Consider the following 13,267-nt stretch of genomic DNA (forward strand, 5'->3'; position numbering starts at 1 on the left):
GACACCAGCACAGGGAGGACCGGGCTGCGCGGTGAGGTCACCCCTGCGCCTTCCTCCTTCCATTTCCCAGACCCCGCCACACAAGGGAAGGGAAGGTCTGATTAAGAAACAGCTTTGGGGGACTTCCCTGGTGGCGCAGTGGTTAGGAATCCGCCTGCCAATGTAGGGGACACGGGTTCGAGCCCTGGTCCGGGAGGATCCCACATGCCGCGGAACAGCTAAGCCCGTGTGCCACAACTGCTGAAGCCCGCACGCCTAGAGCCCGTGCTCCGCAACAAGAGAAGCCACCGCAATGAGAAGCCCGTGCGTCGCAACGAAGAGTAGCCCCCGCCCGCCGCAACTAGAGAAAGCCCGCGCTCAGCAACGAAGACCCAACGCAGCCAAAAATAAATAAGTAAATAAATTTATCAAAAAAAGAAAAGAAACAGCTTTTGAGCACTTCCCCAGGCACTGACTTGAGATCAGACACTTGAGAAGTTGTTTCTTAAACAAAACAATATTTTATTGACACATCCTCAATGTTCCGTATAAATATAAAGTGCTAAGTTTCCCACCCCCGCCCACAGGGCTGGGAGGAAGTGGGGGGAGGGAGTGTTAAATGTCAGTTGAACACAAATATGTTTCCATCGCCAACACAGGCGTGAAACGCTCACGTACACACGCAAGCAAGAGGTCCAGACACAGCATCCGCATCACTTCCCCGAGCCCCACAGGGCTCAGGCTCCAGGCCCTGGCATGGACCACCCCACACGCAGGCATCCTGGTTGTCACAGCTTGTTCCTTAGAGCCCTCAGGCTGCCAAGGGCTCCAACATGGTGATCGGACCAGTGGGAGTCGTGGGTGTAGAGTCCAGTTGGTTTCTGTCAGAGAACAGGGGAGGAGGAAAGCAGACACGCCCTCCATCCTCCTTCCGGAATGAGGAATGAGGGCCGGCCCTCAAACCCCCAGCAGAAAAGCACCAGGTGAGAAAGTCCAGCATCCCTGCACCCAGCGTGCCCACCTGGGGGCTTTTTGAACTCCAAGGAAGAGGCAGATCTCCCTGAGGTGAGGGGGACAGTGGGGAACTGGGGCCCCCACTGTCCCCAGGAATCAGGCAGCTCTGTGTGCCTCCGCCCTGGGGGGGAGCCAGCATGGTGGGACCCAGCCTCAGTGACAGAGCACCTGAGTCTCAAACTGCAGCAGCTGCCCCATGAAACCGAAGTTGGGGGAGATGACTCCCCGGCGTTGCTTAACAAAGTCGAAGGCCTCATCCAGCCTCACGCGGTGGCTCTGTATCAGGTACGCCAGGCAGATGGTGGCGGAGCGTGAGATGCCCGCCTGGCAGTGCACCAGCACCCGGCCTCCGCTGTTCTTCACCGAGTCTGCAAGGGAAATGGGAGAGGGGGGTCAGACGGGAAGGTGGGCAGGGAAGGAGGCAGGTGCCCCAGCCCCTTCCCCTGGGGCTCCACCAGGTCCTGGGGCTGAGGCCCGCCTCTTACCAATGAAGCCAATGGCCTCCTGGAACCAGGCGCTGATCTCCACCATCTGATTGTCCTCCACCGGGATGCTCTTGTAGCGCAACAGGCCCTCAAAGTGGTTGGGGCAACTGGCTGAGACGTTGAGGACGGCTGTGATGCCGCAAGCCTGCAGCCCCTGCAGGTCCGACGAGTGGCTACAGCTGCCCAGGTACAGGTAGGGCAAGATCTCCACAGGGCCACCCTGCACGGGAAGGGGGAGGGACAGTGGTGAGGTCTCAGCCCAGGCCTGGAGGGCTTGAACACCAGCGGGACAGAGACAGGGCAGACTGGCCCAGGCAAGAGGAGCTCTTAGCCAGGGATCCCTGACTAAGGATCAGACTCCGGAATACCAGGAGGACCCAAGGAGACATACGGAGATACACAAAGATACACACATTCCCCTCAAACCCCCAAAGGATGCTGCTCACAGGACATACACAGACTCACAGAGATGCACACCAGCAACGCCCGCCAGGCACACACAAACGTGTGCTCCCATTTGGGGGCGGAAACACACACACACACACACACACACACACACACACACACACACCCTTAGGTGACCGTGGACATGGACAGACTCCTGCATCCACAAATGGCAGAATCCTTCCCCAGAGGCGCCTACCCTGCATGACACTGACAAGGAGCCCTGATCTCAACTCACCTGGTCATACGAGAGAGCCCTGGAGTCGGAGCGGCTGTTTTCGGGCGGCATCGCGGGGCCGGGGGACTCAGAGCACAGATCGGGGCAGCAGGCTTGAAAGCTGTCGAAGCCTCCTGCAAGGAGGACCAAGACACGGTTAGCCGGGAGAGCCCGGCGGGGGTCGGGGACGGGGCGGGGGACGAGGGCGGGCCGGCGCTCACCCGGCAGGAAGCACACGGCGGTGGGTCCGTCGCGGGTCTCGTGCAGCAGCGCGGCAAGCAGCGCGTGGGCCGGGCCGTCGGGCTGGATCTCTGCCACCGAGGCGCTGCCCTCGTCCAGCACCACGGCCCGCGCCAGCTCCCCGCGGGCCAGCCGCGCCCGCAGCGCGCGGTCAGGCAGCAGGCAGGCGAGGGCGGCGGCGGGGGGACCGCGCGCGCGGCGCCGCAGCAGCGCGTTCCAGGGCACCGGCCGCGCGGCGCGCACGTGGCGGCGGCAGAAGGCCAGGAAGGGGCGACAGTCGAGCAGCAGCGTGCGCTCAGCCTCCCGCGGCTCCCGCAGCAGCGCGCCCAGCGCCGTACAGTCCAACTCTCTCGCCGCCTCCAGCCCCATGTCTGCCGGCCTCGGGCAGCCTCCTCTCCCCTCTTCCCGCACCTCCTCCTCTCCTTCCCCCTCTCCCAGCGAGCGCTCCGGACTCTCACGGCGCCCGCGCTGCCCGAACCGTCTGTTCCGGGCGCTCTCGCCAGCGCTGAGGCTTAAGTAGCCGTGGGCCGGCCTCCCGGGTCACCATATAAGGGCAAAGCAGGAAGGCGTCGGCGCCGCCCCCGCGGCCTCAGGCGGGGCGCAGGCGGGGCGCAGGCGGGGCGCAGGCAGGGCGGGCCCGGGACTGGGACCGGCTGGGGGGAGGGGGTGCATTGGGAGAGGAAGCCGGGCGCCAGCTCTGAAGGGAAGGTGTTTGCCCAAACGCCCCCCTCCCACCTTTGCGCCCCAGGACTCTTCCTGAGCGCTCCCACCCCTGGACCTGCTTCGCGCCGCTCGGTCCTCGGGCACCCGGCTACTCAGATAGATACAGGTCCGCATCCCCGGAGACCTCGGAGCCCGTGGTGCCCCTCGCCCTGCTTCCTCTCCCTTTTCCCTGTTCCCTTAACCTCCCCCAGGGTTTCCCCTCTCCTAGGAATCTGCTTCAACAAAAATTGACTTCTGTCTGTTGCCACGGATGATTTCCGCACTGGAGGATGGGGAGCCGTGCTTTGATGTACCTTTTCTCTTCTGCTTAGAGACCCTGGGCCGGAGGGGCTTTATTTCCCCTCCCCCTCCCCCGTTTCATGGCTGAGACCAGCACTCGGGGTTTTGCAGCTGCTCAGTGCCCAGAACGTCGTCCTCTGAGCCCAAGACCCTGAGCACTGGCATGAGGAGGACGTCTGGGCCTTGGCATCGGGGGAGGCAGGGGGCCCGGGACAACTTTCCAGTTATTAGCGGGACAAGGCTTCTTCCCCTGGAGCCCAGGGAAACCCCAGGGGCCCAGGGTGAAGCACTTCCCGAAGTCACAGGCCAGCTCTGAAGGGGAACTTTGCTGACGCTGCTGGGCTCTCCCTGGGGCCTTGTGGGAATTTCAGGAGCCTCACCAAGGGGAAGAGGGAGAAGAACTACCAGAATCTGCCTCCCCCACTCCCCCCGCCACGTCCTCCCTAGGCCTGCAGTGGACCCCCTGGACAGCAGGGACCCAGGACTGGACTGGAGCAAGGCGATGAGCGGTTAAGACTGGGAAGCTAGTTAATCCACATCCCTTCTGCCTGCCCCCAACTCAGCTGCCAGCCCTGGGGCCGGATGTGGTGAGCCCCAGGTGTGTGTGGGGGGACCTGGGCCCCTGCACTGGGGCAAGAGATGTTGGCAGCTGAACTCCTCCGAAGCAGGGACATTCAGGTACGTGGGGACAGTGCCCTGGAGTGGGAGCCACCCCCATCCCCGCCTTAGCTGCATGGGATTTCAGAACCTAACCCCCTAGGCCCCCACTCCCCTGAGTCACTACTCTGTGCCCTTTGTAAGACCCTTCCAGCCCTACTGCAGACCCCTAGGTCCAGACTGTCTTGGAGGGCTACCACTAGGACCCGTCGTGGACCCCCAAGCCCTCCACTTGGATTGTAAACTGTAAACTCTTCCCCGTGGTGTGTTGATGTGTCTGTGTGTGTGTGTTGGAGCATCATCTGTTGCTGGAGACAGAGCTGGTAGCTTGTGTGTGCTGCGAGGGAGAGGGGATGCAGGGGAGAGAAGCCGCAAGGACTCCAAAGAGTCTTGGGGCAGTTCACCCTCTCAGGCCTCAGTGTTCCCACCTGTAAGATGGGAGTGTATAATAGACCAACTGCTCACCTACACTGGTTCTGAGGCTCTGAGGCTGTGGCAGTGCCTGGACACCTGCAATGTTCCGTCCCTCCCTCCCAGGCCAGTCTGGAGGCTGATGCGGCAGAGCCCACAACAGAGCCGAGGAGTCTGGGCCACAGATCCCAGCGACTGATACAGGCCCTTATCGTTGGCATCAGCCCGGCAAATGACTTAATGGCTGACTCCAGGGGTAAATTACAGAGCACACAAAAGGATAGCAGGTCCAGTCTTGCTGACCCATGGGGCTGGTGTCACCTGCTCTGCTGGGAGACATGGACTTCCAGCTCCACGGGGAGGAGCAGAGAGGACTGGCCAGCTGGGATCCTGGCTCAGTCCAGCCGCGTAGGGGCTCCAGACCCTGGACTCCCACGCCGGGCTGAGCCTCTTCCCCTCCTGGGGAGAATGGCATGCACCTTGCTGGGAAGTCCCACGTGGGAGTGGGAGTGTGTTGGCAAAGGTTTGCGCTAGTGACACAGTGCCCAGTTGCCCTGCCCAGCGCTCTGGCCAGGACCAGTGACTACATGTATGTACCCCCATCAATGCCACTGGCTTTGGGGTGTCCCCTTTGCAGCTCCGGAACACAGGCTCAAGGAGGCCTGACTTAGCCATGAAGGAGGGGCTCCCCTTGGCCTCTTTCCCCTATTCCCAAACTAGGGAAACGCCCACCCCCATAACTGGGTGAAAGCCCAAGCTCGGGGTAAGGAGAGAGTGGGAAGAAGATGGAACCCAAGTCCCACCCCCACTTCTGCTCGGACTAAAGATCCCCCCACCCTTGGTGAGTCATGGCCCCGGCATGTCTCTCCCCCTCTGCCACCTCCTCAAGGACCACCATTCCCCGGCAGAGATGAGGCAGGGGTCTGGACGCGTGGGTGGAGAACGTGTGAGGAGGGGTCTCCGTTACACTGGCTGCCCCACAGGTCGCAGGTCCCGGAGGGATGACCCCGCTCCTCTTCACTAGGTGGTAAAGGGACAGCAGGGGCCAGGGATGGGGGGATGGTGCCATACTTGGGTTTTGGGGGGCTTTGTTTCCCTGGCCTGGCTGTTACAGAGCCGACACTATCAAGCAATTTTGGGGCTCAGCGTTTTTTTTTTAATTAAAATACCCAACTGGAACAAATGATGATTCTGTGTCATTCTTGTTTGTAACCATCTATTTCGATGGCTGTTTATGTGTCACTAGCCTCCTCCCTTTGGGTTTCGTGTCTTTCCCTGCCCCCCACCCCGCCCCCAGCCCCATGCAGAGCGGCTTCCCTTCCACAGAAGCACGAAGCTCTGTGCTGACGTCGCCTTGCGTTGTGTTGTGTTCTTGTGTTGTCCTCCCTCCTCCTTCCAAACCCATACCCCAAGCAGATACTCCGGGGAGAGAGGAAGGAAGGAATGGTGTGACTATGATCCTTAGGTCAAGGCAGGAATGAAGGTGAGAGTGACAAGTGACAGCCACCCCCAGCCCGCCTGAGCCATGAGTCAGGATGATGTCAGGCTTCCTGTGCCAGGCCTCTGCCGAAGGGGCATGGTGGCCACTCCCACAGGCTGCTGCCAGGCGAGGACAGTGACTCCATGCTCTGCGAAGATGGGCCCGTCCAGCACGGCGGGAAGGTGGGGAGGGGCCCGTGAAGGAGAGAGTCCCCTTGGGCAGCCAGCCCTCAGCAAGGTAGACTCAGAAGTGGCCACATGTGGCTGAGGGGGCTGGCGTCTGTCCCCACACTCATGTGTCCCATCACTGGGGCAGCCTTGCTGAGGACCCTCTCCTGGACACGATGGATGCATGAAGAAGAGAGTCTCCTAGAGAACAGACTTGTGGTTGCCAAGGGGTGGGGGGATGGGGAGGGATGAATTGGGAGTTTGGGATTAGCAGATGCAGACTCATATATAGAATGGATAAACAACAAGGTCCTACTGCATAGCACAGGGAACTGTATTCAATATCCTGTGATAAACCATAACAGAAAAGAATATGAAAAGGAATGTGTATATATATATATATACACACATATATATATATATGTATATATATGTGTGTGTATATATATATATATATATGTATAACTGAATCACTTTGCTGTACAGCAGAAATTAACACAACATTGTAAATCAACTATACTTTGATAAAATAAATTTTAAAAAAAGAAGAAGAAAGTCTCCATTTGGGGCTGGTGTGGCTTTCATGCCTCTCAAATACTCGCTTTTCCTCATTTAAAAAAAAAATTTATTTATTTATTTGGCTGCGTAGGGTCTTAGTTGCAGCACGCGGGATCTTTCATTGCAGCACGCGGCCTTCTCTCTAGGTGTGGTGCGTGGGCTCCAGAGCACGCAGGCTCAGTAGTTGCAGCACATGGGCTCTCCAGTTGTGGCGCACGGGCTTAGTTGCCCCGTGGCATGTGGGATCTTAGTTCCCTAACCAGGAATCGAACCCATGTCCCCTGCATTGGAAGGCTGATTCTTACCCACTGCACCACCAGGGAAGTCCCTGCTTTTCCTAGTTTTAACAAAGGCTCCGCACCTTCTCTAAGCATCCACATCCAGGTCACACATTCCTTTCTATATTTATTCATTTACCCGGCCCTTCATTCAAAAAATATATGTTGAGTACCTGTTATATGTCAGGTACTGTTCTGGGTTCTGGAGATACAGCAATAAATCACAAACCACTGCCCTCGGGGAGCTGAAGTCACTGTTTGAATATTAATTTGGGGGACCATCTTGTACTCATGGTTATTCACCTAGAGTAATGATATAATTTCCTTTAAAAATAAATTTTAGGTTTGTGAAAACTGAGTTGGATGGTACAGATGGTATCCAAAGATGTTAAAAAGTGTGATGCAGGAAGAAGACGCCAGAGTCTTTGCCCAGGAGGGCAGCCCTGCGGTCCCTTCCAGCTTTGGTGTGATGCGCTTCTGTGGGGTCTGGTTCTCCCTCCTGCCACAGTCTCCCATCAAGAAAGGAGGCTGACCATCGACAGATGAATGGATAAAGAAGATGTGGTACATATATACAATGGAATATTACTCAGCCATAAAAGGAACAAAATTGAGTCATTTGTAGAGACGTGGTTGGACCTAGACAGTGTCATACAGAGTGAAGTCAGTCAGAAAGAGAAAAACAAATACCGTATATTAACGCATATATGTGGAATCTAGAAAAATGGTACAGATGAACCAGTTTGCAGGGCAGAAATAGAGACACAGATGTAGAGAACAAATGTATGGACACTAAGCGGGGGAAAGTGGGGGGGGAGATGAACTGGGAGATTGGGATTGACATGTATACACTAATGTGTATAAAATAGATAACTAATAAGAACCTGCTGTATAAAAAAAAATAAATAGAATAAAATTCAAAATAATTTTAACTTAAAAAAAAAAAGGAAGAAAAGAAAGGAGGCTGAGGCACAGAGGGGAGAGGTGGCCACAGCCCTGAGGAAGGGAATCTGGGAGAGCCCAACCCATTGCCAAGGCCAGAGATGGCTCTGCTTGTTGGGGTCCCTGCCGGCTCCATGGGCATGTCCCTCAAGGGGATCTGGGTTTGGCTGCACCCCTAGATGTGCCTGGGGTTGGAGCTAGAGGAGACCCCGCCTCCCTGGTCTCGTCCCCTGGCAGGCACCCACTCCCAGCACACCCCTGGCCCCCAACCCATGGCCACCGCCGCTATTAAACTGGTCGCGTTCCCACCTGTCGGCCAGAGATGCCCTTGGCTTGGGCCCAGGTAGACAAGAAGGGGAGAGGATAAGTTGCTAAGGAAGAGCTCTGTCACTAGTGGTAACGATTGGGCAAGAGGTGTGGGATTCTCAGAAATGTGACCACACCGCGGTCACAGGGCTTCCCCACAGCCAGAGGTGGGTGTAGTGTGAAGGGTAGCAAGGGGACTTCGAGGCCCAGAGGATCCAGAGACTACTCCTTCCCACCCCATCACCCCTGACACCTTTACCTCCATCAAAGACCAGGCCGGGCCACTCCCCTGAAGACCAGCAATACCATGAACAGTGGGGCAATGGCAACAGTGGTGTGCATCAGGGAGCCATAGGGGCTCTGGAGCCACATTGCCTTGGCTCAAACACAGCTGGACTGCTTCCTTGCTGTGTGGCCTTGGGCAAGTGATTTAACCTCTCTGTGCCTTCTTAAACAATAGCAATTACTAGCACTATGCTAGGTGTCTTCTAGGCATTACTGCCTCTAAGCTTCAGGGCTTGGGGGTGGCATCGTTACCCTCACTTTGCAGATAGGAAAACCGAGGCCTAAAGGGGTTATAGGTGGCTGAACCAAGGCCACCCAGCCTGTAAATGGGAGCACTGGGTTTGGAACCTGGGCTTCAACCACTAGATTGCCCTGTGTCTGGGCCCACTTGTGTCGGCATCCACCCCTCCACCAGCGCACACCTCCTACCAGGTCTCGTCTCTCTTTATCATGACAACCACACAACTAACACTGATCAGCGCTTGCCCTGTGCCTGGCCCCGTTCTAAGACCTTTACAGGAGTTACTGCATTTAAACCGCAGTGAGCCCTAAGGGGTGGGAATGATTGGTACCCCAAATACAAATGGGGAAACCAAGGCACCAAGGGGCTAACTGACTTAACCCAAACTGTCACAGTTAGTAGATGGTAGAGCCAGAGTTTGAACTCACAATTTTGTGTCTCTCCTGCCTCTGGAATCCAGGTCCCCACCCCACCTGCCCAGCCTCTTCCCATCCACCTCCCACCCTCACCCAAGCCCTCCTATCTCTGTGCTGGGCTCTGGCCATGCAGGCTGTGCTCTCACGGGACCTTGCTATTTTTAGGTCATCCATGCTGTCTCCTCAGCTCAGCTACAGACTCCTTGGGGATGCACAGGCCGTGGGGAAGCACAGAGCACAGCTCACGGTGGGAGACCGATGATGCATCTCTGGAGATGTGGTGACTTGTCCCTGTGCCCTCAGCTAGCCGTCAAATAGGAAGTTGATTACAGAGGAAGTTGAAAACCCACAACGTTGGACAAAGGTCAGCGTCAGGATGGGGCCCTGCCGCGCCCTTCACCCCCAGCTTGCCCTGCTCCAGGGCGGAAGAGATGCCCTCAGGTCCCCAGAGCAGAGGATGGTTCCAGAGAGTAAACATGCCAGCACGTGAGGGGAAGAGCCCCCTTGTAACTTGTGCAGGGAGCTAGGTGTCCTGGGGTCAAGAGCGAGCGCTGTCATATAAGGGGGAGGGGGGTGGGAGAGGGTTGGATTGGGAGTTCGGGATTAGCAGATGCAAACTGGTATATACAGAAAGGATAAACAACAAGGTCTTACTGTGTAGCACAGGGAACTATATTCAATATCCTGTGATAAACCATAATGGAAAAGAATATGAAGAAGAATGTATATATGTGCAACCGAATCTCTTTGCTGTACAGCAGTAATTAACACAACATTGTAACTCAACTATACTTCAATAAAAAAAATTAAATAAAAAACAAATAAATAAAAGGCATTCTTCACTAAAAAAAAAAAAAGAAGAGTGAGCTCTGCCAGCACAGCTCAGAGGCCCTGGGCTCACTGAGTGCTGCTGGGTTCCCTCGGGTCCCAGCACTCATACACTCACTGGGTATTCAGAGCCAGGCTCCGTTCTGGGTGCTAGGGCTGCACCACAAACAGGACAGATCAGTTTTCTGCCCTCATGGGGCTGACCTTCCAGTGGCGAAACAGAAAGTAGACCAGTAAATTTAAATAATAAATTTAAAATTTAATAATAAAATAAAATTTATTATTAAATAATAGAAATAAAACTAATAAACTAAAATAATAATAAATTTTAATAAATTTAATAAATAATAGGGGGGAGGAGAGAAATAGGTGAGGGAGAGTAAGAGGTACAAACTTTCAGTTGCAAAATATATGAGTCACGGGGATGAAATGAACAGTGTGAGGAATACAGTCAATAATTTTGTAATATCCTTGTAGGGGGACAGATCATCACTAGACTATGGTGGTGATCCTTTTGAAATGCCTAGCAATATGGAATCACTCTGTTGTGTAAGAGGAACGAACGTTGTGTTGTAGTTCAATCATACTTCCAAAAAAAACGCACGAACAAATGCACAGAAAAGTACATCAGACTTGTGGTTACCAGGCGTGGGGAGTTGGCAGGGGAGGGGATGAAGACAGTCATAAAGTACAAGCTGCCAGTTATAAGGTAAATAAGTGCTAGGGATGTAACCTCCAACATGATAAATGTAATTAACGCTGCTGCATGTTATACATGAAAGTTGTTAGGCGAGTAAGTCCTGAGTTCTCATCACAAGGAGAAAATATATTTTCTCTGTTTCTCTAATTTTGTATCTATATGAGATGATGGATAGTCACCAAACTCACTGTGGTCATCGTTTCACGACGTATGTACGTCAAACCATGAGGGTGTACGCTGTAAACGTATACAGTGCTGTATGTCATTTATGTGTCTATAAAACTGGAAGGAAAAAAAAAAAATGAGCTCATGTCATACAAGGGGAGGTGCTGTGGATGTAGCCCCAGAGGGGAATGAGATAGAGCAGGGGGAGGCCTCTGGGGGGAGTGGCCTTGGAGCTGTAACTTGAGGGATGAGAAGGGGCGGGTCAGGAAGGGGGCAGGGAAGAGCAGTCCGAGCCAGCAAGTGGAGGTACGGGGAGAGGGGAGGGACAAAGGCCCTGGGGTGGAACAAGCTGGCAGGCCCCAAGAGTTGCTGGGCGGACGCCTGGAGAGACAGGTCCCAGCAGCCTCACAGCCAGCTCCTGTTGGGTCTGGTCGGCCTGTGTGAGTCTGATTTGATTAAAAGTACAATAGGAATCCTTGGAGGGTCTTGATTAAGTGGGGCAACCCAATCAGAACAGCCCCTCCAGCTGTGGGTGGAGAATGGCGTGTGGCCACAGGGAGGTCAGGGGACCGTGACTGCACAGGGGTGGCAGGGAAAGTGGAGGTGGAATCCAGGGTCAGGTGCGGGGAGAAGGGACAGGAATTACGGACAGAGCAGAGGAGGAGGGCTCCCGACTATGGACTGACTAGGAGAATGAGGAGGCCCAAGCCTTCCTCCCCTCCTTCCTGCCCCCGGACCTGCCTGGGCACCCACTCCACGCGACCAGGGACTCAGGAGCCAGCGAGGGATGCCGGCTGCTGCATGCACTCCCGCCACCCCAGGACTTGGTTTTACAACTGGAAGAGGGACATCGTGAGGGCAAAGGGCAGAGAATTGAAGTTGCCCACGGGGCCACAGCCAGAGAGGAGCTGGGGGCCGAGGCTGGGGTCAGAGCAGCACAGATGGCTGGGGGTCAGAAGCCACAGAGGAAATGCCCGGAAAGGATTAGGGAGGATTAGGTCCCCACATCGGATTATGCTGCCCTTGAACATGACAGCTCCTGATAAAGCTGAAGCCATCACGGCTCAGAGAGTCGCCCTGGACATCCACAGGCACATACAGACACACAGACACACACTCACACCCCATCCTTGTACACATGTTGTCACACGCATCACACATGTTCAAAGCCAAGCCCCCTCCCATCACCCATGGACATTTGCACATGCCACTGGGAAGTGGCTTCCCCAGCCCCAGGACAGCCCCCAGAAGCCCCTCCACGAGCGGTCCTGCCCCAGCGGCTCCAGGGGCCAATCCACAGACCTGGCTCCAGGGCCTACTGCATCGTCTCACAGACACCCACCTGCCTGTGCTGCCCGCCAACCTTCACACCTGACCGCCCCCCCGAGACTTGCCCCTGCCCACCAGCGCCGCGCCCCGTTTAACACGGAACACCGTCCGGTCTGGATGCAAGTGCCCAGGATCATTTCTCACTCAGATAGTTCGGATGTGACAGTCCCCTTCCCTGCCTGGCTGCCCCACCCTGTCTGCGCTGCCACAGAAAAAAGCTGGCTCTCTGACTGGCGAGGGTCCAAGCAGGGCGATTCCTCCTCTGGAGCCTCATACACACACACACACACACACACACACACACACTCACACACACATTCACTCACACTCACACACATTCACACTCACACACACACACATTCACACACATACAACTTGCAAGGTGGTCCCATCATCAGTGCTGTTCTTTGGCGGGGATGTCACCTTGAGGTTAAACAAGATGGCCCATATTAGTGGTAAGTGCCCCCCTGGGTATCAGGCACTGTGCTAGGTGTCCCAGGGACACTTCACTATGAGCTGGGCTTTGTGTCATCCCTACCAACACAATCCCTTGGAGCCCATCTACTGCCCCAAGTCAGGAACCCCGGCTCCAGGGAAAGGGAGGCCCAGCCAGAGCTGCCCAAGGAGCCAGGCCGCATCCTCAGCAGACCCTTCTCGAGCATCCCATCCAGGAAAGGTTCTCCCTGCTGCCCCTGCTCCTTTCTGGAGTGTAACTCTCGCCAGCGTGACTCACACACAGCCAGGCCTGGGCAAGGAGTGCCTGCCTCAGTTCCCCCAGGGGCAGGGGCAGGGGCAGGGGCAGGCCTCCAATTTAGTCTGAGACAGGAAAGGCCCCTGGAGGCTAGGCCAGGCAGAGGCAGTAGTGACCTAGGCCCAGCTTCCCAGAGCATGCAGGGGCCAGGCATGGCCAGATGCCCGGTGTTCCTGCCATCATGCGGCTGCAAGATCACCTGGCAGTGGGGAGGGCAGGAGGCCAGAACGAGGCCAGAGGCCCCAGGGTGCAGCTCCAAAGACAATAGTAATTAGGCCAGGAACCCAGGCAGCTGAAGCTTCCCCACTGCTGGTCTGGTTGCTGAGGGCGAGGGAGGGACGCCAGGGACACAGGAGGGCCAGGGAGGATGTG

General features: G+C 55.9%; 1 protein-coding gene across 1 annotated transcript; it reads right to left on the reverse strand.

Moving 5' to 3' along the window:
* Positions 1-518: 518 nt before the first annotated feature.
* On the reverse strand, positions 519-2,778 carry DUSP2 (dual specificity phosphatase 2). The gene is made up of 4 exons (XM_061211314.1): positions 2,361-2,778; positions 2,161-2,273; positions 1,479-1,698; positions 519-1,361 (listed from the first exon to the last, which is right to left on the reverse strand). Exons 1-4 carry the CDS (start codon positions 2,746-2,748, stop codon positions 1,147-1,149), a joined length of 936 nt encoding a protein of 311 aa, XP_061067297.1. The 5' UTR covers positions 2,749-2,778; the 3' UTR covers positions 519-1,146.
* Between the last annotated feature and the right edge of the window lie 10,489 nt (positions 2,779-13,267).

This window comes from Eubalaena glacialis, chromosome 14 (genome assembly GCF_028564815.1).
Source record: "Eubalaena glacialis isolate mEubGla1 chromosome 14, mEubGla1.1.hap2.+ XY, whole genome shotgun sequence".
Taxonomy (NCBI): Eukaryota; Metazoa; Chordata; class Mammalia; order Artiodactyla; family Balaenidae; genus Eubalaena; species Eubalaena glacialis.